General features: G+C 40.4%; 1 protein-coding gene across 1 annotated transcript in view; it reads right to left on the bottom strand.

Moving 5' to 3' along the window:
- Window positions 1-7,002: 7,002 nt before the first annotated feature.
- Window positions 7,003-23,323, bottom strand: part of ngfra (nerve growth factor receptor a (TNFR superfamily, member 16)) — a 30,895-nt gene continuing 14,574 nt past the window's right edge. Inside the window, exons 4-6 of the mRNA XM_046035521.1 lie at window positions 16,449-16,689; window positions 15,334-15,548; window positions 7,003-8,174 (exon numbers count right to left, since the gene is read on the bottom strand). Coding sequence (XP_045891477.1) covers window positions 8,122-8,174; window positions 15,334-15,548; window positions 16,449-16,689 — 509 coding nt within the window. The 3' untranslated portion in view covers window positions 7,003-8,121. The remainder of the gene's footprint in view (window positions 8,175-15,333; window positions 15,549-16,448; window positions 16,690-23,323) is intronic.

Raw genomic sequence — 23,323 nt, 5'->3', positions numbered from 1 at the left:
TGCTATAATGTGATTGCAATCCAACAATAGGATTAATATAATAACCCTTAAACTAATATTGTAAATTAAGTATTAAGAAATACAGCAAAACAAGTCAAAAAAATTACTTGAAGCTGCTTGCGCAGAATTCTGCTTGTCCAGGGCATTTTGCTGCATAAAGCTTGAGGCGCAGGTTGGGTACAGGTTCTGCTAATATTTTAAAATGTAATTTATGAAGAAGTCTTTCACTTCCGTGTTGCAAGTAGATACACATTGCCCGGTGGGAAGAAGGAATTAAACAGAATGTAGCCAAGTTTTGCAACAGCCCTCGAGCTACAAGTCAGTAATGGGCCCGGTTCACTTCTCAAATTTGTCAATATTAGCCGGGTTTGGGGCTGTGTTTTAGGTTCCTGCAGTATTCCTGCAAAGTATTTCCTGGTTTTGTATATTCATCTGAATAAAAGATAATGAACTGCACCTACCTTAGTGAGGAAAGACTCTACAGTTTGCCTCTCATTCACAAATTTACACACGCCATTCAAGGCATCGCGAGCAGCACCCTGGTCTCCTGAGCCACAGCAGCACAGTCCACTTTATGTCGAGTACAATTCACTAATTTGATATAGCAGAATAGATTGTTACACAAAGCAAAACAGAAACAGAGAAAGTACAATATTGCATTAGTCTCCTGTTGATTACATCCTTGGCACCCATAGTGGAAATCAGCAAAAACATATTATATTATTAAAGACTATTATAATGAAAAGTATTCTTTGAAATGTAAATTTGTAAAATGTGCCATCATTAAAAAAGGGCCTGTCTATAATAGTAACCTTTGCTGCAAAGTATGCCTTTAGTCATTTCTGTTGTTTGTTTGTTTCTTCATTCAATTCATCCATCCATCATCTACCGCTTATCCTGCGTACAGGGTCGTGGGGGGCTGGAGCCAACCCCAGCTGACATCGGGCGAAAGGCGGGGTACACCCTGAACAGGTCGCCAGTCCATCACAGGGCCACACATAGACAAAAAACTACTCACACCTAAGGACAATTTTGGAGACACCAACTAACCTAGCCTACATGTCTTTGGATGGTGGGAGGAAGCCAGAGCACCCGGTGAACATGCAAACTCCATACAAAAAGGCCAGGGCAACCAGGGTTTGAACCCACTAACTTCTTGCTGTGAGGCAACAGTACTAACCACTGCACCACCACACTGCCTTTCATTATGTTATTTCTGTTTATTTTCTCATTGAAATTACACACTTTCTGTGTCACTGTCTGCTTTGTTTACTGTGAAACAATGTATTGTACCACATTTAATAAAATTAATTCTATTGAACACAAAGTGGAGGGTGCCTACATTGCAGTGATGATCCCCCTTTTATTTTGTATTGAGAAAAGTTTAACCCTTCCCTAAAATTATTCATCTCTATCTTGACACAAGGCAACAGTCAGGTTATGGATATGGGAAAACTCAGTCACACTGAGTCTCACTCTAATGTTTCATTAGTCAACTATGTTGTCCACACTAATTTATAGCGGAGCAGGAAATTTGCAAACCAGATCCATGCATGAAAATCCATCCAAGTTGCTGCATCAGTGCTGAATAGAGGCATAGTTGAGGTTTTTTATTCAATCTAAAAATAGAGCGTTCAACAAACAAGAATAATTTAACTAGGGCAAAAAACCAGTTTATTTAAGAAGTAATTTGTCTGGTTGATGGCATAACTTTATACACTGAAGCTGAGTATATGTTTACCATTTCTACTGCAAAGGTGTAAATAGTAGTAGAGATCTGTATACATATGGATTTGATTTATGGATTTGTACAAAGCATATGATATATGTGGTATTGTGTGATACCTCGAGGGTCATATTTCTAGACAGAGACAAAACACCCCGTCTTCTTTTTAACTTTTTTTCCAGCTGACATGCTTTAGAAGTCCCACAGCAACAAGTGCAACGTGATAAATTAAAATATGTCTGACTGATGAGGGTTTGTGGTGGGGTGTAACAGGATGGGGTTCCCACAGCTGGCCACCATCACTCTCAGGTCTATTGCTTCTCGTTTTCCAGCTCCAGTTGTGTCTCTTTTCAACTCCTGTTCCTCTGTCTTTATACATAAAACTAAGTGAGTTGGGACAGGGTGGTCCCCTTCTTTCTACGTGGGATGCAGGCAGATGGGAGAGGCCAGGGGTGGATTGGTTGATTTGCTTATGTGTTAGCTGCTGCTGTGCCGGATGGTTTCCTCATGTGCACCACACATGATCCAGAGCTGGTATCCGGGCCTGCAGCCAGCTTTCCCCCACTGATTTCTCACACTGCTGAGACCTGTATGAAAACACTGATAAAACAGAAATACAAACACTAAAACATGATAGAGATCTTGGTAGAAATAGTAGAAAGTTTCCAGTTTGTTCTGCAGCTGTTTGTGTGTGCATGCAGTGTTGCATTCCTCTGTGTCTTGTATATTTACTTGTCAGGTGTTTCAACATCACAATGAGAAGTTCAACTATTTGAAGCATGTTGAAAGACTTTCACAGACTCCCTCCTTTTTCCAAAATGCCCTTTTCCAAAAATATCCTCCATCAGGACGTCAGCTCATGTTGTGCACAGATGATGTAGCCAAAGTCCAAGATGTGTCAGTTCAGATGTGTCAGTGTTTCAGCATTTTGATTTCACTACAACCTGCGCTGGTTGTACTGGGGAACTCTGAGTTAGAGGTGCGACATGTAGTGTTTTATGTTTTAAAAATGAGAGCCACATTTCTCATAAATGCTTCCTTTCTCACGGAACATAGCTATTTCTCTCCCTCCCTGTTGTCACTTTGGTTATCTGAAAGAGAAAATGGAAGGGTGAGAACAAATAACAGCCCTTATGCAGATCAAACATTGAGTTTTTGTAGAATTTAATGGATTATATATGTTCTCAAAGAACCATATGTTTTTAAAAACAATTGGAAAGCTGTGGTAAATTCAACCGCAGATTTACAATTAGGATTGTTCTGAACGTACAGTGTTTTGTAAAATAAGTGTCAAAAATGGGATTGAAATAACGCAGAATCTGTTGCTTTGACGCTTATTCGACGATATTCGGGGGAGTGTAGTTTTGGTATAGTTAAAAATGGCTTCCTTTTGCACCATGTAAATTTCAACATAGCAGGTGCCATGCTGATGGAGGCTGTCGACACTCTTGGTTACATTTTAGTTAGTTCATGTAAGTCTGCTAATAATGGTCACTAATAAAAGCATCTAGTAATAAAGGAGCACCACAACAGCAAAAAGACGTTCATCTTCTTATAGGTGACGTTTCTTAATAAGTTGAGTCTGTGGCGTAGTCGTGTTTGAGTTTTATCGCCCTGAACATTTTTTTAATATGTCTTTCCTTTTCCTACAATGGGCATGTCTGTTTCCTTTTATCAATTGAAAAACATCTTTTTATCTGCTATTTTAGCTGACTCGCAGTCTTGATTAATCTTGACAGAGGGAAAAACGTACTTTGATTAGTGTCTCCATATAAGTGCTCCCTGCTGATCAAATTAAAATTCTGCGGTCTATCTGTCACCCCCATCTCAGTCTGGTTTGCTGCATTCAGGCCATCATATAGAAACCAATCAAGGAGGGAAGAACAGTACAGAAACATTTCACTCTGCTTCTTTTTTTTTTTTGCTTTTTCTGTCGCACTTGTCTACAAAACCGGTCAAGTAGAAACTGAAGTACTGTTGTTTTTCTACAGACATTTGTACTGTATTTGGTGATGTTCTTCCTCTCAAGTCCTTTCTGTTTCTGTGGGAGATTTATCACTGAGGATTCATCTCTGACACGTAGCAGGAAGAAAGCCCTGTTGGACCCCAGAATGTTTAAGTGGTGATAAGACTGCAGGGAAACACACTCTGGTCCAATGGACACACATATGGTCCCGCTTTTGACTGTGGTTTGGCTGCTGGTCTGCCACTCCATACTTTATGGTTTCAGCTTTTTATTTTCATTTTCTTGAGGTCATTTTCACAAATGCTCTTGGGTGTTGTGTAAAGAGTGGGAAAAAATACTAAAGTGCATTTCTTAAGCCTAGCATCAAGTCTGTGTAACGTATTGTCAAGATTTCCTCGGAAGAATATGGTCTGTGCAGTCAACTTTGGGAATAATTTGAATAATTTAAAATGTTTTTCTATGAGAATACAAGCTCCCTGAGGTTTCACAAACCGTCTTATGATGTCTATATGTGTCGACCTTAAACCCATTATTGGATTAACGTAATAGTTCAACATTTTGCTTGCAAGAGTTAAATTAAAAGATTGACAACACTCTGTAATCTCAGACAGATAGAGACAGAGAGTGCTCATCTAACTCTCAGCAAGCAAAATTTTCCCAAAATGTGAAACTATTCCTTGTAAACATGTAAACATAGCCAGTATTAGCAATAAAGACAAATTGGACACATAATGCAATGACACCTCTTTTTATTGTATCATAGATGCTCATTTCATTTGCACACTTTTTTTTTTTTTGATTTTATGGTGTATTTTTGTATCTTGTATCAACTCTAAGAAATTCACATTTACACAATGCATTTTACATTAGTAGGTAAGTACAGGTGACATTCAGCTTTTTCAGGAGCAGGTCCTGATCTGTCTGTATCAAGTTTGTAATAATATCACAGAGTATCATATTACATGTATTGTCGCCTCTGAAATGGAGGTACATGATGAAACTTACTGTACATGCAAAACTGTGCACAGTAGAACTGATTTCTATTGACTAATAGCATAACGTGAGTTTTAGAGTAGAAGTCTTAGGTGACATGTATATGTTTTTGTAATGCTACATGACCCTATAAGTTCCCAGTATTTATAGCATGTTAACATGGTCATTGGCAGCCTATTTGTACTGTAAGTCTCTTTATATTGGTGCCAGGTTTTTACAGTTTGCTTGAGTCTCCAAGGTTGATCTATAGCGCTGACTTCTGTTTACTAAAAACCTTCATTAGTTCTCAAAATATCAAAGAAATGCACGTAAATCATAAAATACGTGGGAAAACAGCAAAAAAATATAGTCAAACGTCTGAACTTAAAGACACCTGACTCTGTACACAGGCACTTGAAATGTGGTACACTCTTTGAGTGCATTCATATTACATCTAATAAGTGCTATAAAATAACATATCAGTTAGAAAAAATATTGATTCCAAAAGTGTAATACTATTCATAGTATAAACCAACAGGAAATGGAAAGGCAAAAACAATTTACAACAACAGAATGAGGGGCAACTTAAAACCTTATCCTTGAATGTGTCTTGCATATTTCTGTTTATATTCGGGTTGTACATTCTTACATTGTGTGTGTCACTTCACAAGCTGCTGAAGAAGGAGAATAAGTCGGTTCAGGGTAGATGAGTGAGCTGCTAGAAGGATGAATGGGCCTCGGGGGGAGCTGAGGAGGAAGGGTTTATTTTCTTTCTTTAAATCAACACTGTGGTCACTCATACTGTAGCAGTGTCTGCTTTAATGTCACAGCCACAGCTAGGATCAGGATGAATCATGCTGGCTCTTCCAATAAAGAAGTGAATCATACACTGTCGCTCTCTGTGTGTGTGTGTGTGTGTGTGTGTGTGTGTGTGTGTCGTCATATGCCCCCCGCATGCCCACATCAACTGAGGAGCTGTGAGCAAAAATACAGCAGCATTTTATTTGTTTCCATTCATAGTGCTGCAGTGCTACAGAATGAATCACAAGTGAAGAGACCAGAAAGTTTAATTGTCTTGAGATGTTGGTGACCATGTGACGGATCCATGCAGCATCACACAGGACATAATGACTTACTTTCTCTGTCTTCCTGACATTTTTTAGGTTCTTTTAAAGGATTAAGTCGTACACTTATTCATTTTCCTTGCAAGACTTACATGAGAGGACTGATACTACTTGTCTAGGGCTTATAGTTCTACAGTTTATAGTTTATGCTGTATTAAACAAATAAAGATTTTGTTACCTTTGGATGGAGCCAGGCTAGCTATTTCCCCATTTTCAGTCTTTATGCTAAACTAAGCGCTGACGGTGGCTTTATCTTTACTGTACATACACAAGAGAGCCATTGATCTTCTCATCTAAGTCTCGGCAAGAAAGTGAATAAGCCACTGTTTCTTTAAATTCATCAGTGTCTGAATCATGTTGGAATTAGCTAATAATTCTACATATTTCAACATTAACAGCTGCTTTATATCTGTATCTTTCTACCACCCTACTCTATCATACATCTGCAGATTGTTTACAGAATTCCTCAGATCTCTCAATGAGAGGGACCCTGAGAAAGTAGGTGCCCCTGTAGGAATGAATGCTGAACCAGTACAGTCAAGCTCAGCTCCATACTTCTTTTACAACATATCTATGGCAACTGCTTTTACAGTTACAGCAAGCAGAAGAGGGGCAACATAAAAGTGGTCCTGTGTAATAAAAGGTGCCTCCCCAGCCTTGCCTCTAAGTGCTTTTATATCACCATGGTGATACAGTAAATGTCACTGGCCTCAGACTTGGATAAGGGATCTGTAATGTCATGTTGAGGCTTCAAAGAGAGTCGTGTCGCCCCTCTGTTGTCCGCAGCATTAATCCCGATGAGAAGTGGCTAAGCTGAACGGAGCAGAGGGTAAATGAAGCTAAAAACCCTGAGGTAATTACTACCTGTCTGTCAGGACATCTCTCTAATGGGCCCCCGTGTTGATGTGAGCGCCGCCGCCAATGCATTAGCACCTCAACACTGTTTATCAGGCTCTATCAAGCAGACAGAGCTGTATGCAAGACTGTAAAAGTGAGTATGTAGAGGATGGTGGTGTCAGTGAGCTGAGGATAGCCAAAGTCTCTGAGGGGTGTCCCAATTTTACGCTCAGTAAGTTTAAAGAATGACAGATGGGATTCCGTTTTGCAATTTGTTTCAGCACAGAATGCATGTAAGCATCTGTTTAAGAGCAGCTCTGTATACTGGGTCACCGCTGACGTCACAGCTCCTTTTTTGCTCATTAGACAGCTTTAGTTCCCCTCAGACATGTCAACTCATCGCAGTAAGTCAGCAGAGCTCCACAGTCCAGAGATGTTTGTCTCATGCTGCACATCCAGGCTCCATCAAGGACTGTGGAGGCACCCTGCTGAATCAGCCATGTAACTTAAGCCACAAAATGAAAGTAATGCACCACAAACAGGAGACAAACATTTGGGTGTGTTATATTATAAGCATGAAATTACTGAAACACAATCCCTAGAGGCTCTATGAAGGGGTGAGAGGGGTAGAGACCGCGGGTGAGGAAGAAGATCTCGCTGAGGAAAAATAGTCGATTACCGAGCAGGCTGCACAGCAATTGACCTTCCAGAATATGAGTCACTTGCATCAGTCGGTGCAGCCAATCTCAAAGAATGAGGCAAACATTTTACAAGACAACATGCCACGAAATGTGTCTGTGGTTAAATGATAAAAGAACAAGAAAGTTCAGAAGAAGTTGATAGTGACTCACGCCTCCCCCGCTGTTTTTTGTATCGCAGTTGACGGCGGGGGTCTAATAGAGTGAATCCTATGGAGAGAGACAGAGGATTATATGAGAGTGGGATGCCACAGAGGAAGATGTGAGAGGGAAAAGGTTGGTCACTCAGGAAAAAGGTCTCTTTGATGCACAAAGAAAAGAAAGAGGAGATAATGGAGAAACTGCCTATATATCTTTCAGGCACATACATTTCATGGCTAGTGATTGTGGAATTAGATGGAAAATGGAAAGCTTCGAAAGGGGCAGAGGAGACTAAGTTGGCAGTTAGTGAGAATTATGTCAATAATAGATACTGGAATATTCAGTTAATATGAGATGCACTGGCATATATCTATGGTTATGTATCTGCAGTGACATTGGTACAGACATTGGTTGATATTGCCGTAGAGGTCGTGACCAGGCACACTGATAGATAGAGTTGCACTCTATATGCAGGGATGAAGAGTCAAACTGTGGCCCAAAGGTGCTGGGAGGCCTGTGGCCACTTCACATATGAATCAGATTCAGTTTTACATTCCCGTGTGGGCCCCCCCTGCTTTCTTTTTGGTCCATGGTTCAAGTCCCCACTCTCCTATCCCTGTCTTAAGCTCTGACGCCTCCTCTTCTTCCTCCTTTTCCTCAAACTTCAGGGGGAGGCGTGTCAGGCTGGGGGCCACCATCCACCCTCACCACTGCAAAGAGAAAGTATGATGAAATATGTCAGGCTCTGGAAGAAGGCACAGGTGATTTGTGGTGATATTTAAGTCAGCACTGGTTAATTTTTTAACGTGAATCCTATTCTTATTCACGCAATTATGCATAGTCTCATTTGTACCAACACAGTCTTTGTTAGTAAATGGGAAGTCCTTTGATTAAGAACAACTTGATTAGTTTCTGATTGATGGGCCCACACAGATTATAACTTCACATAACTCACATATTTAAGTCCTCCTGCATGGAAAAAAACTTTTAAACCCCTGATAATCACACTTGTCCCTGCAGGGGGCCCTGTGGTGTCACTCACTCATCCAAACCTGTTCAACTGGAGTCATTAGCCGCATGAGGATGGGAGACAAATACTCTCTTTTCCCACAAACCTCTTAACCTGCTGTCAATTGAGAGAAGCCATGGAAACGCTTTGGGAATGCAGAGACGTTTCTGAGAGGACCCCCAAGTCCGGTGGGTGTTTTCTGGTCTTTATAAATGCATCCTTGTGCCAGGGAAGTGTAGTGCAAGAGGGTTTATTTTAGGAGCTTTAGAAGAGGGGGATTCTTGTCGACTTATAACATCATACCCTCTCTCTGTTTTCATTCCTTTTCCCTTCCGAAAAACACATATTTTTCCAAATATTTGGATTGCTAAACCCTGCCTCTCTGCTCAGTGTTTCTAGCCACACTGATTCTGTCCAGTCCATAGCACTACCCTTCTCTCTTCTTTCCTGTTTAAACAGACACTCTACAGGCATCATCCGTGAGAAAGAGCAGAGAGGCACTGATGCTGGCCAGCGCAAAGCCATGTGTAACGCACACAAGTTCAGGCATGTGCACAGTGGCTTGGACCTATGCTTCTACCTCAGTGCAGCTGTTTCTGAACTGGCATTGCACCTCATTTTGGTAGAGTTGATAATAATGGCCACATGGCTGTCCAATGTTTTATAGAGTCCAAACTCTTTTCAAGAATCAATACAAGCTGTCTTTCACTGAACCAGATCAATCTGTTCTGAAATGTGAACTCCCAGTCGCAGAAAAGCTTTGTTACAGACTTCTTCTTTCTTCTTCCTTCTTTTTTAATCAGCATTTTTAGGCAATCATGATTGGACCCTAAGCCACGATAAAGCTTTTGCATTTGCTGATTGGGATTGAATTTGAGATGGCTTCATGGTAATCACAAGAACTCCAGGGAAAGGTTAAGAGACATTGGAATGTTTTACTAATTTGAAAAATATATTACTTACTCATTTTTCTACTTTTCTTATCTTTCCCTGAGGGCAGGGGTTCAATGCACAACTTATTTTGATGAGCATGAGGGACAATGTAACTAATCTGACAGCTAGTCCCATACTTAAAGGGGCATTATGGAGATTTCAGCGGCCACTAGCGGTGCGGTTTTAAGATTGCAACCAGGTTTGTCCTCTTATGCGGGCTCGCTTGAACTCATGAGCGAGCATAATCAGAAACACAACCGCTTTCATACAGAAATCCTGCAAAACAGGCTCTGTTACTTCAATGATCCCGGCTCAGAGGCAGCTCAACACCAGCTCTGTACCTTTCATTCAGTGCAGCGAGACACCGGCATACTGGCACAGTACTCTCGTAAAAAAGGCAGATTGACAGCGGCTATAGACAGACAGGGAGATAGCTTCACACTTCACAACATGCTGGAAAATCAGGTAAACTCCCACTGCAACGTTACAATAATGTTTTTATCAGCTTGAGGTTGAATTAATCCATGCTCGTTACATGATGTTGGTCGGCAACAGGTCTTCTCTTGAGCGATCTTTCACCACCCTGACAATGAGTTTTCCAGATGTAATTATGTTGTGTTTTTGTGCTAAACTGCAAAATGTTCAAAATGCATGATTGTTCATAAAGTGAAGAAACCTAAATAAAAGTTGTTTTCCTATGCAAAATGTGTGTCACTTTACTTAAAGCCAACAATTACGTGTTATAAGGTCTTATAATTAGTTCATATGGTATTATGTCCACCTGTAATAAATTATACAGGGATAGATATTTTATCACTTTACTTAAAGCAAACAAAGACATGCTTTATAACTTTAAACATTACTATAAGCTATTATTCCATTTTATATCACTAATTCTAAATGGTGACTAAAGTGGACATGGTCAGTTATTCTTGCCGCACATTGATATAAACTGGTATTACTATTAGTTATAAAACATTAAATCAAAAGTTCATAATGCATTATGAACTTTGCTATAGCGCCTAATGCATGTTTGTAAGTGATTATAACAATTGTTATAATGTCTTATGGACGCATTATATCGTGTTTTAAATATATGTATAAGTCATTATGGCGATGACCTTCATAGAAAGTGTTACCATTATTTTTTATAATACATTTGGTCTAACTCTCCATTATGGTATCTAATTTCACTGTCATTAAATCTGTTTCACGGTTTTGCTGACAATTGCTTCCACAAAAGATTTACATGGCCAACTCTGTGTGCTGCACAGCTGTGTACACACATAGTCAGAGCAAAAGAATACTATACAAAATATTATACAAAACGATCAAAGGATACATTTGATGCAGTATGCACTGTGTATCTTTGTCATGTAAGGAATAACAATGTACAAAAACATACTATAAATAAATATTTGATCAGACTTGGTCAATAAACCTAATTTTATTAGATTGTATCACTCTGGCGTTTTCTATTTTTCCACCACCAGAGCTGGGTAACTTTAAATAAAATACAATACTCAGTCATTTTGTTGTTGATTGATTGTGTCTCAACCAGGGCAGTGATTTAAAAGTTTGTTAACGCACTACTTTGCTTCTTCACGGTTCTTAAGATAAAATATAAAGTTTTACTCCTTAGTGTAGTTTTCCAGAGTTAAGTTCATGTGGCTCCATAGTTCCTGGAAGGACTTCCATCACCTCTAAATCAACAAACTGATCTTGCCTATGTCTAATGGTGTTGGCATCTAACAGTGGTGGGAATACTTCCACACAGAGAGACTTTTATCAAACAAAACAATGAATTATGAATCATCTACCTCGCTTACTGAAATTAAATTAGTAATTTCTTACATGTCACAGCTACATTTTTACTGTAACTTGCTGCAGGATAATGTCACACAGTGAGGGACATACTGTTGAGCTCCTGCAGATCCCTCAGGCTCTTCAGAATCACAGACATTCAACTACACTAAACTGCAACCCCTCAATGGCATGTGATTGTAGTGCTATAATAAATGCCTCCTCCCTCAGGGTTTTCAATAAGTCTTATCTTTACGTTATTTTCCTGTGGCTTTCAGATGAAGACCAAACTTCTGATATTACTCTGTATTCTGATGAATAACAATCTATGTTATCCAACAAAGGTTAAAGTCAAGGGCAACTGGACTTGGTTGAAGATACTGGAAGGGAGGGACGAAACGTCTTCCAGTATCTTCAACCAAGTCCAGTTGCCCTTGACTTTAACCTTCGTTGGATAACTATGACCTGGATGACTGAGAATCTTCACAGACACCAGCCTGTGTTACTAATCTTAACGACTGCATTTTGCCTTCACTCCATTTTGTATAGACTGTGAGGTCAAACACAGGACAGGGATGCGCAGTTGGGCCATGTGAGTGAGGACTTAGAGTTTTGTTTAAATTTTAAACGCATTCAATATGCACGATTCAGAGGGGGAGGCAGGCAGCCGAAGAGGTTGTGGGGGGAAGGGAAGGGAGCTGCACAGAAAGACGATTCTCTTTAATGGAGATGAGTAGACAGAAATGAGGCTGAGCACCCTTCATGTAGGAGCTCATGTGTGACTCATGCAGGGAATACCCTCTCCGAATGTTGTCAGTCAAAACATGGAACATTTTCATTGCTCTCATTCTCTTTTTAAGGCTTATTTGAATTGTTTTGACTAAAGGTGTTCCCATTATTTTAGCCGCTAGTAAAAAATGGTTCATTGGAAACAGGAAACCCCCTGTGATTTTCGTGGATTTACTGTACATATTCTCACCCTCTCACGTATTTTAACAGACCCAGTTGGTTGTTGAAGAACCAACGACCCCCAGCACGAAAGCATTTGCTGCCCTTTTAATGGCTTCCGCACCCGCAGACGGTGCTAATGCCAATTAGCACATGCTAAACGCTGATGCAGGATCACATTTTGAAAGGCAGTGAGAACAGGCCTGGATCCCGTCTTGTAACACCTGCTAATGAGCCAATCAGTTAAAGAGGCTACAGGGTTAATGGTGCAGTCATCTTCTCAATGAGCCAATCCCGAGCGGTTCCTCCAAAAGAAATTCCTTCTTTTCTTCGACATGCAGCAAGCTTTGCATTTGTCAAGTGGAAGAATGGACAGGGGGACTCAAACAAAACACAAAAACAAAATAAGCTTTTCCCAAGCCTCATTAGAATGTAATGGGTATCCCAGAACAGACACAGTGGTGGGGATTGTTCAAGGGAGGATTTATCTGCTGTTTGGCTTGTTAGCACATTGTTATTGCTGCATAACCATTTTTTAGGCTTTACTATAATTCACAATCCTACTATGAAGGGAACATAAGATCCTTAAAGAGAAAGCCATGAAGGGAAGCATGAATGAATAACAAGATCATGACTGAACTTGAGACTTTTTCTTAAGGTAAAAAGCCTCTCAGGTTCGTGTGTAGATCAAGTGAGAAATCTCTCTATTAAATCTATTCAATGTAAGTGCTATTGGAGTATTAAAGGAAGACACTGTAGTCTGTTCTACAGAGGATCCATCTTATTCCTGCAGTACTTGCTTTTATTATCCAAGCTGCTTAAAGGTTATCATCTTTTTGCAGCCACTCTGTGCAGATTCCCCACTATGCACCTAGCCTCATCTTTTTTTGTGTTGGTACCCACTACTAAAATATTTAAAGAACGTGTATGAAGAGACCAGGTGGGTCTTTTTGTTGAAGTAGCTACAGTTTAAAGGATGATGTTGGTGCAATGCATCATGTTTTAAAATATAAAAAAAGAAAGACCAAAACAATAACTTGATTGTCAGTGCAAACCTGATATAGCTTATTCCTCTGTGCTACAGACCTCCATTGTGGCCAAAAGAAAACTATTCAAAACATTATTTTTGAGTCAATCCCACATAAACTGTCTAACCAACATAAATACTCACTAGTGTACCAAATGAGTATTAATCTGCAGCTGACAGTAGTCCCCAAAAAATGGAATATTTCCTCCACTTTCAGTAATATTTGCTAAAAACTACAGAGCCCAGCTGTTTGTTTTTTTAACTACCTAGCCTTTTAAAAATTGAAACCATATTTTTGTGACCTATTTTGAAAGTTTTACATTCGGTAGGAACCAGTGGCCTTGGGAGAGATGAACACATTCTTGGTTTTGGTCTTTTCATGGGATTTGTTGACAATAAGAAACACATTTTTAAAAAGCCTGACGTATCCTCTAAATATATGATTAATCTCAAGAGATTGGAAAATGAAAAATCGCGCCAACTACATATTTTTGTGGAGCAATTACAGGTAAGCATAAAAGCAATACAACTAAACACCATTTCTCTCTTTCAGTGTACTGTACTGAATGAAGCGGTAATTTGCATTATGTTGATTTTATCCCTCCAAGCCAGACATGATCTACTGAGTTAATCTCACATAACCTTTTAGATTGTGTCTGACTTGCAAGACTACGTGGCAAAGTCTGTCCTAAAGACATATAACCAAAATACTTCATGATTCAAAGAGAGACAAATATAGATATAGAGGAGTAGTAAGAGTAGTAAAGGCAAATATAGAAACATATGCAGTTACATACTTTCCTTATACATTACAATTCTTATATGTACTGTACACTAAGATAGAAACTGTGTCAAATGTCTGTCAGCACTGAATATTTAAGCCTCATCTTGATGGTATATTTCAACATTTATGATTTAAAGGCATACAGCCAAACCAATGCATAAAGAATTCAAGAAAAATTTGCCTAATGTCCAGTATGTTCATATTACTGCAGGCCTCACTATTATATTCTCTAGTCTAATACATGTCAAGTGCATATAAGATTTGGCCTCACCTATCTGCTCTTGGCAGCTAGGTGTTAGTTCTGCTCCTAGGTGATATATTGTTTCTGATCTGAATGCTGGCCTGAATCCCAGACATGTTTGCTCTAAGGAAAAGGGTTATACAATGCTGGAAAACCACCACACATGTATCTTGATGTAATGAATAATGACATTCTTTGGCAACTAGAATATCACAGTGTGAAGGAGAAATGTGCACCATGCAGCCTTGGATGAGCTTGTGTTAAGTTAGTTAGTTTTCTGTGATGACTATAAAGTTGTAGGGCAAATTATCACATTTCAAATGTATTTATATTTTAGAGATATTAGGTGCAAATATGTTGACACACCTTAGAGTTTAGTCAATTGATGCTGGGACTGGGCTATACAACTGAAAGTCACAATATTCTTCCCCCCACCCCCTGAATATACATGTGTTTATTAGGTACACCTGTACAATCTAATGCAATCCAAACTATCCTGCCATAACATCTATCTTTAAGAAGTTTATGATTTTGGTGAAATGTCTGAAATGTGTAAATAAAATTTTTGAGGTCTTATTGAGGTCTAAGGTTTTGTTGTACTAGAGGTATTTTTTTATTGCTTCCCATTTACATACATGAGAGGGGCATAATATTAGAAACACCTCTCATTATAATGGTCCAGTACAGCACCACTACTAACTATGACATCTATGCTAAAAACATATATATAACATCTCCATGTTAGTTTCAAAAAACCTTTAAAAAACCTTATAGGTATCATAAAAGTAGTCTTTATGGTAGAACATTAATATTGGGTTGCATTAGACTGAACAGGTGTACCTAATAAAGCGGACACACTATGGCAAATGTGTAAAAGCAATCCATGTAAAATCTTTTTCATTACATCAGATAAAACTCTTCAAACATCTAAAATAAAAAATGTATTATTTCTTCAAATTATTAAAACGATGTGATCATACAACCACGATGCAATTCCACTAAAACCTGATACACTGGAAATATATCGGATTGTTGCCCGGCCATAATCAATGCCCTGGATCCATCATGAAAATATTCACATACTTCTGTTCATCCTAAAAATAAAGAGTGAGTTCTAGGCTTACCTATCTGTTCCTGTGTGTGAGAGTGTGAGGGCTGAGTCTGGACTTCAGCCTGGGCCTGCTGCTGCTGCTGCTGCTGCTGCTGCTCCTGCAGACTCTGACTGTCCACCGAGATGCCGCTGTCGCTGTGCAGCTTCTCTCCCTCCGGCGTCACCATCTGGTTGTTTGTAGCCGCACGGTTATTAGCTGCCTGCTTGTTCTGCTTGCAGCTATTCCACCTGTGGAGATGTGGCATGTCAGAGGAAGACAACGATACGTTCAATATAATACAGTTGTGTGATCCTATCTGAGTTTTTGACATTTCAATTTCCCAGCAGCTATATTTTAAATGATTGTTGTCAGATACTGAGAGGCACTGTTGTGTAGTGGTGACAAAAAAATCATCAACCACTTGCCAACAACAGCTATTCTAAACTAAACAGAACAGAAGAACAGAATAGAAAGCTATAATAAGATGCTCATAAAACATTTCTTTAGAAGATGAATGTAAATCAATGATTAAAATATTCATGAGGTATTGAGTGGTACAGTAGCGTACAGTTTATTTATAACATTTTCGGTGCTAAAGAAATTCACATAATTTGCAGTCTGTTTAAGCATGATGATATGTACATGAGGAATACTAGCCAGATGTGTGCGTGACTGCTGATGAATCTGGCACTTGAATTTCCCCTGGTCGGCACTTTTCAAACAACCAATGCCTCTAATGAGCTTGTTTATGTGCTTCAAATGTGTTTTAGCCTGGGCTTGTATCTGTCTGTATGAGTGCTTGCATGTGTGGCTGTGTATCCTAGCATTATGTGTTTGTGTGTGTGACCTCTGCAATGCGTTATTTATTTTTTTCTTTTAGAAAAACTCATTGTGGCACATTTGAGTGATTCTCTAGAACTGGGTCAAAACCTTGTTGACCATGACAGGCCTGAATATTTCCTCAGACACCTCAGTGCCATTCTTTTGCCCCTGGGCAACATCTGTCACACCACCCAGCAGACCACCATCTCCATTACTGTTTACCCTCTTTGTCCTAGATTATATTGTGGCTGAGGTGGAAAACCCAATTGTGCTAATGTCTTTAACCACAAAACAGCTTTTCATCTCGTTCTTTTCTACCAACTGACCTCTTAAAAACAATGTAGGCCACGAGGCCCACCACCACAGCTGCCAGGATAGAGCAGTAAATGGGGATGAGGTTTTCGTTGAGCCCGTGGCCGAGGAAGCGAGGAGAGCCGGCGCTGGACGTGGTTGTCTCTCCTACTGGCGGCGGGCTTTCTGAGCCATCAGGGAGGAAGTAATTGGTGAAGGAAGGTGGAGACAGACCCATTTCGGAGGTTGAAGCAAAATATGTTGGGAGGAGAGGATCTGTATGGGAGATAAATGGAAGAAAGGAGAATCTGTGAGAAAAGAAACACACCAAGATAAAACTGGGGGAGAGGGAGTTGAGCACTCAGTGTTTTTATTTAAGTAAAAGTAGCAATACCATAGTGTGGAAATACTCTGTTGCAAGTAACGTCAGTTGTTGTAGAGATCTTTCAGTCTGGAACAAAGTGTTAGACCAACATTGCCATCCAAAGAGCCATGCCACTTGCATGGCTAAAAAGAAGCCCTTACAACGAGACACAATAATATCTCTGAGAGCTTGTTTGCTGGGGTGAAGTTACCAAGTCCCCAACCAGATGTCTGATACACTACACACATGCGGCAGCTGTTTCTGATAGACAGATGTTCTGGCTGAGTTGCTTTGTGCAAAAATAAAAGGAATGTTCCTCAATGAGGGAGGCAAATATCTGTCACCCACCAGCCCACCCCAGACCAGGCCTGGGCCGTGCACGCCAGGTCTTTTCTCACCCCTCCCCAATCTATGTGATCTCTGCACATTGCATGACATTAAGGCCATATGGATCCATGCAAAATAAAGTCCGGGGCTTTAGGAAGGTCATCAATTAGAGTGTAGCCTTTGCTGAGGCCAGAGTGGCAGGAAGGCTCTTTGCTACTGGATGTGTCTGGTTTCTATCATAGCTACGCCTGGAAAAAGAGTAATTTTCATAATTTGTCCTATTTCCTCTTTCTTTGTGAGCTCCATTAATGATTCAGTGTAATTCCCTATGTTACAGCAGCACTATGCCCACTCTGATGGGCATGACTGAAAACACAGTTTATCCATCAAATCTTTTCTTCAGTCCTGTCATATTAAGGTTCTGTTTTGAAAAGCACTGTTAGTAACACTGCAGTGATTCTGTCAGATGGTAGAAAAGCTCAGAGAGTAGTCTGCAGATTATTCCCTCCCTCAGGGTACGGTACAGTAGGCCGAGAAGAGGGTCTGTCCAGCCTAAACCAAAACTCCTCTGAGCTCAGCAGTCTGGTGGGGATGGAGAATGTGCAGCCTGGTTCAGATCTCAGCCTGTAATTCCCTGCAGAACCTCGGGCAGCTCCTCATTAGCTTCATACTGGCGCACACAGGATTAACCCTGTAGAGACCCCCGAGGCTTCCTTCAAGGCCATAGACTGGGACACCCTATCCCACACACTTTAGGGGACGTCCTACTTTACATCCGGTTGCCATGTATTGTAACTCGAATAACAAACTCCACTAGCATCGAGCCTAGCAATGCAGACACTTTTCCTTTAACTTGTCCAGGGTTTGACATATCCACCTCTTAAATGTTTTTTAAAAATCATATTCACTGAAGGTGAATGAAATTGAATTTGTGCTGCTCACAGCATTGCCAAAATATATAGCAGCGTATAGCATATTAAATTAACAATTCAACAGTAGTGTGTCTTTCCAGAAACTATGTCACAGATTACATTCATATTTTGACAGAAATATTCAGTTTGTTCTGTGGATTATAAGGAGAAATGGGGGACAATAGTTTTTGCTGTTAAATGTCATTTTCATTGCTTTTAGCACCACAATTTTCATTCAGCTCTACTCTATTTGGGTGGCAGCATAAATATTTTAGACAGATATCTAGAAAAATAAATGTGGATTAATAAACTCCTAACTGCTACCAAGAAAGTTACTATAATCACAGTCAAGAAGCTGCCACCTCATTTTGCAAATGATGCTATTATATATATACTACGATACATACAGATTTTGTGTCCCATCATTATTTAACTGTTTAGCTGACCAACTGGAATTGATTAACAGATTGGTGTGACCAGTGATGTGGTCAGATGACATTCTAGAAGAAAAACAGAAATTCAGTGGACCATCACGGTCAAAGGATGTCTACACATGTATTCTCTTTTCACTGACATGGCAGATAGTCAGGTTTCTCCACATTGATTTGTTGCATAATTCAGACACAATTACTCGCTCTAATAGTCCGATGGGACCTTGATGGGCAACTCATGTGGACATATAAAAAAAGAAATTCTATTAGTCGTTGAGAATCCACGTTGGTCTGTTTGCGTGGTGATGACGGGGCATTCCTGCCTCCCGTGGGGGGGATTGGCTTACTGAAATGGTAGAAAATATCTTTCACGGAGAGAAAAATCCAGCACATGTGCGTGCCATACTTGGAAACACAGAAATAATGCAGAGGCCTATTTAAAGCAGTGCTATTGATTCGGATCGTCTAAAAGGAGGGAGCGCTCAGAGGAGTGGAAAACGGGTGTCTGTATTACATGCATTTGTTGACCTTTCCTGGGATGTAGTCAGGTTTCCTCAGCTCCGCCATACATCATCCAGCTAATGCAGGGCTGGCTAATGGTATTAGAAATGCAACAAGAGCTCGCAAATAGAATAAATTGTGAATGGAAGGTGTGAAAGTGAGTGAAAGTGTGCAGACGGTCTGGCCTTATATACAGTTTCTCAAAGAAGCTACGGTCTTTACAGCCTTTCCTTTACCACACTGGGCATCAGTCTTCCTGCACTACTGTAAGTGCCTTTCTTTGGTGCAATTAATGTTCTCTCCATGCAGACATATACATACATCCTCAGGACTATACATGTAACCTCAGGACTCGCTGTAAATTGTCTTTCTCATTTAGAGTCAAGATGACAGCTCTCCTGGGAGTCTGCTGCACATAACACAAAGAGTGACTACAGTTAAGTGCAGCATACTACATCTTTATCGTAAGTGTAACTCCCCCTCTTTCTCTCTGTTTCTCAAGGCTGATGTAAAAAAAAACAAAGCTGGCTGTAGACAAAAGGATAAACCTGGTGCTCCAGAGGCTGCATACCTCAGCTGGAATGGGAGCATAAAGGCAGCGATGGAGCATAACAATTTCATATTGGCTTCAGTGGGTTTAAAACACTCATGAAACAAATAAAACTAGCCCAGGATTTTATGAGCGTGGGGCTGTGTGTACAGGGAGATGTGTTTATTATCGGGGTGTGGACGAGAAGGCGAGAAAAAAAGATTTAATTTTTATGAGCCATTGAGGTCTTTATGGTGAAGCTAACTCCTGGGTCTTGTGTGGAGGTTGATGTCTTGGCTGCTACCAATGTAGGGTGGAGATGAGCAACTATCAGGCACAGCACATGTACAATGACCTCTTTATCAGCCGCCAAACACTCTTCCTCTGTCCCAGCTCAGCCTCTATCTCAATCTTCCTCTGTGTTTGCCGCCTGACGCACACACATCCATCAAACACACACGTACTGCAAATTATTCAAGTGAGCGCTCTGTCTTCTGTTACGGAGGGTTAATAGGGACAGCGGAGGGGAGGGCAGACAGAGAGGCAGAGTGTTAGGGGAGAGTGAGGAGGGGGTGCAGATGAACAGAGAAGCTGCTGTAAAGAGCTCTGATTAGCAGGAGTAATTATACTGCAGCGGTGAAGGCACTGAATGCACACTGGCCACCTTCCACCACTCCGCTAGCCTAGCCACTTGAGGGCCACTGTGGGAAGAGATAGAGAGAGCAAATGATGAGAGGAGGGGGGAGGAGAGAGAGTCATGAGCAGGGTAATAAAGAGCAAGGAAGTCTGCCTTTATCTGTTTTTATAATCTTTCCCTCTCTTGTTTCTTGAGGGCAAACACTCGAACTAACGCTCACACTTCACGCTAAATGAAAATCTCAACTGGAGCTTGAACAGCACCTTTTGGAAAAGCTCGGACAGAGACTTTAAATGACACGAGGTGTTTTCAATTTCAGATCAAAGACGTTCGCACATGTGCGGTGTCCGGAGTTTAATGAAAAATGTAAAAGTTAAAGCGCACTTGGCAGGGGGAAGAGCATACATGTGGCAGGTTAGCCTGCTAGGGGGAAGAGCGTACATGTGCCAGGTTAGACTGCTATTAGCTATATTGATTTTGGATGCTCATAAAGCGTGTTTGTGTGTCTGAAGTGGGAAAGGACTAAGCTTGTGAATGTCCGTGTGTGTGTGTGTGTGTGTGTGTGTGTGTGTGTGTGTGTGTGTGTGTGTGTGTGTGTCCTGCAGTTGAGTGTGGGTGCTCATAGAGGTCATTCAGCGAAACCTGAGCGTGAGCTGAAGAAATCCCAGGACTCATATCGACCCCTCAGCATAGAATACCAGCACAGCACATATGCTGCAGCTCTCTCTGTCTGTTATCATCTCTGTTTCTTTCTCTCTCTTTCTGCCTCTGTCATTGTATCACGTAATTGACACTTGGTGACAGCTGGATATAAACTGGGGATTTGAAAATCATATATCTTTTACCACGGGCAGAAAAGAGAGACAGCAGGATAGAAATTTAAAAAATATTTTCCTCACATAAAAAATACTCAGACAGGATGAGAATTGCAGGAAGGCAGCTTCCTGTTTGCTGCAGAAAACCTATATCTGTATGCAAAGTCATCACAGACCACCATGGAGAACCTGGAAACATCATCACCACTGCATGTGACTACAGCCATTACCCACAGGCCCACTGGTGCTACATGACAGGGCTTTCCTTTCAAACGGACGTCCCACAAGGTCACTTATCATGCCATGTCCAGTTGCTACCATCATTGCTGCTACATAACTATTGCTCAGGACAAGGCAGGTCAAAGGTGAGACCAGCAGCATGGGTGGGCGCTAAATGGGCAGCAAAAGGCTGTATTGTGGCCTACTTTATATCAGATATGTCTACAATACAGTAGATATTGTGGGCATTTTAGGGGGCATAGGTTGCAGTTTGTTTTGATGGCTGTCATTCCTGTCAAGTTATAGCCTCATGGGTCTTTCCGAGTGGACATGGCCTCCTCCATCCTTGGTGAGTGTGACTTGGCTATACCTTACAGTGTAAGACCTTTCATCTTAGCTTTAACTGGCACTGCCCTAGAGTGGGGAGGAAGATGACAACTATTATAATCATCATCTTTCCAGTCCAACACACAGAACAGTGGCTGCCAAAATGACATATATGGCCGTTCCCCCAAACAGAGAGACACGTGTGATGTTACAGTTTTTCTCGATTGCTAAGCTTTACTTAATGAAACCGGGATCCACTACCAACTTAGGACAGCAGAAGTCTTCTCTTGCAAATGTTTTAAATTTAAATTTGTCTAGTCTATGTGCTACGGAAAGACCTGCACAAAAGAATACAATAAAATTAATGAAGAAAATTTTCTTAGCAAATATTTTTATAGTAATTCAACAATATATGTTTAAAAAGTTCAAAAAGCAGGGTTTGTTATCTCTAGTAAAATCATCTTTGGATAATATAGTACAGTTCATGCTGTGAAATGCTTACTTGCCTTTGGCACATACCAGAGATGGGGACTTGAGTTAGAGACTCAGACTCGAGTGACACACAGTGACTTGAGACTCGACATGAGACTTGTCCTCAAAAGACTTGAGACTCGACTCAAGGTGCGGGACTAGTGAACAATGTTTATTTTGTAGGACACTTCCGATGAGCTTGCCATTATTCCCTCTCTCCGTTAACTATAACCTGCCTATGTAACACGTAGCATCTGCTGCGCCAACAAACACCGCAGCTGCCGTGCCATTCATCATAAACTTTGGCTTTAAAACTTCATACAAGACCCAAACAAAGAAGCGCTGAATGCAAATAGGTTAGTAACCTGAGGTTAGTGAACATGTTTAGCTCAGGATTGGAAATCTAACATTGCTTCTTGCTTCAGCTACGTCCTACGAGAGGTTTACTCTGACTGTAGTTCGTTATGAAAAGATGAATGAGCATTTGTTTGCTTGCCAAACTTGTGGTAGTCGATTAACCTAATTATTTACGTCCCGCTGGCTGCCATCACGTTAATTGTTACTGTTGGCTAGAAAGAGGTTACAGGTTTATTGTTGATCATATAACCTTACAGTTTTATTTAGTTATAACTGGTTTGAGAGTGGGGGGGATGTGTCGACTTACAATAGTTTAAGCTGTCATTGATTGCATTGCACATTATGGTTGCGCTCTGTAAGTTAAAAACAGGTTACAGCTTTATTGTTGACCATGTAACTTTACAGTTTTATTTAGTTAACTTTACACTGGGTTTGAAAATCAACAGGGTTTGTTGACTTAAAGTAGTTTATAAGCTTAAGTCATTACTTGTAGATGCATTGTACATTAGGCTACATGGTTGTGCTCTGTAAGTTAAAAATAGATTACAGGTTTATTGTTGATTATGCAACGTCACTGTTTTATTTAGTTAACGTTACACTGGGTTTAAGAGTCTGGGGAGTGTTTTGACTTACAGTATTAATAAACAGTCAATAATTGCATTGCACATTACATGGTTGTGCTCTGTAAATGAAAAACAGGTTACAGTATAGAATAGTAACAGTTATAGAACTCCTTATAGCTTATAAAGTTTTATAAGCAACCTGGATTAAACACAGCAGGTGATAAAACATTCGTAATAACCACGAGAGACTTGAGACTTGACTTGGCCTCTAGCTCAAAGACTTGAGACTTGACTTGGACTCTTGCTCAGAGACTTGAGACTTGACTTGGACTCTAGCTCAAAGACTTGAGACTTGACTTTGACTCTTGCTCAGAGACTTGAGACTTGACTTGGACTCTAGCTCAAAGACTTGAGACTTGACTTTGACTCTTGCTCAGAGACTTGAGACTTGACTTGGA

This window comes from Micropterus dolomieu, linkage group LG02, assembly GCF_021292245.1.
Source record: "Micropterus dolomieu isolate WLL.071019.BEF.003 ecotype Adirondacks linkage group LG02, ASM2129224v1, whole genome shotgun sequence".
Lineage (NCBI taxonomy): Eukaryota > Metazoa > Chordata > Actinopteri > Centrarchiformes > Centrarchidae > Micropterus > Micropterus dolomieu.
Note: the sequence above shows the minus strand (reverse complement) of the source record. Positions and strands in the feature narration are given on the sequence as shown.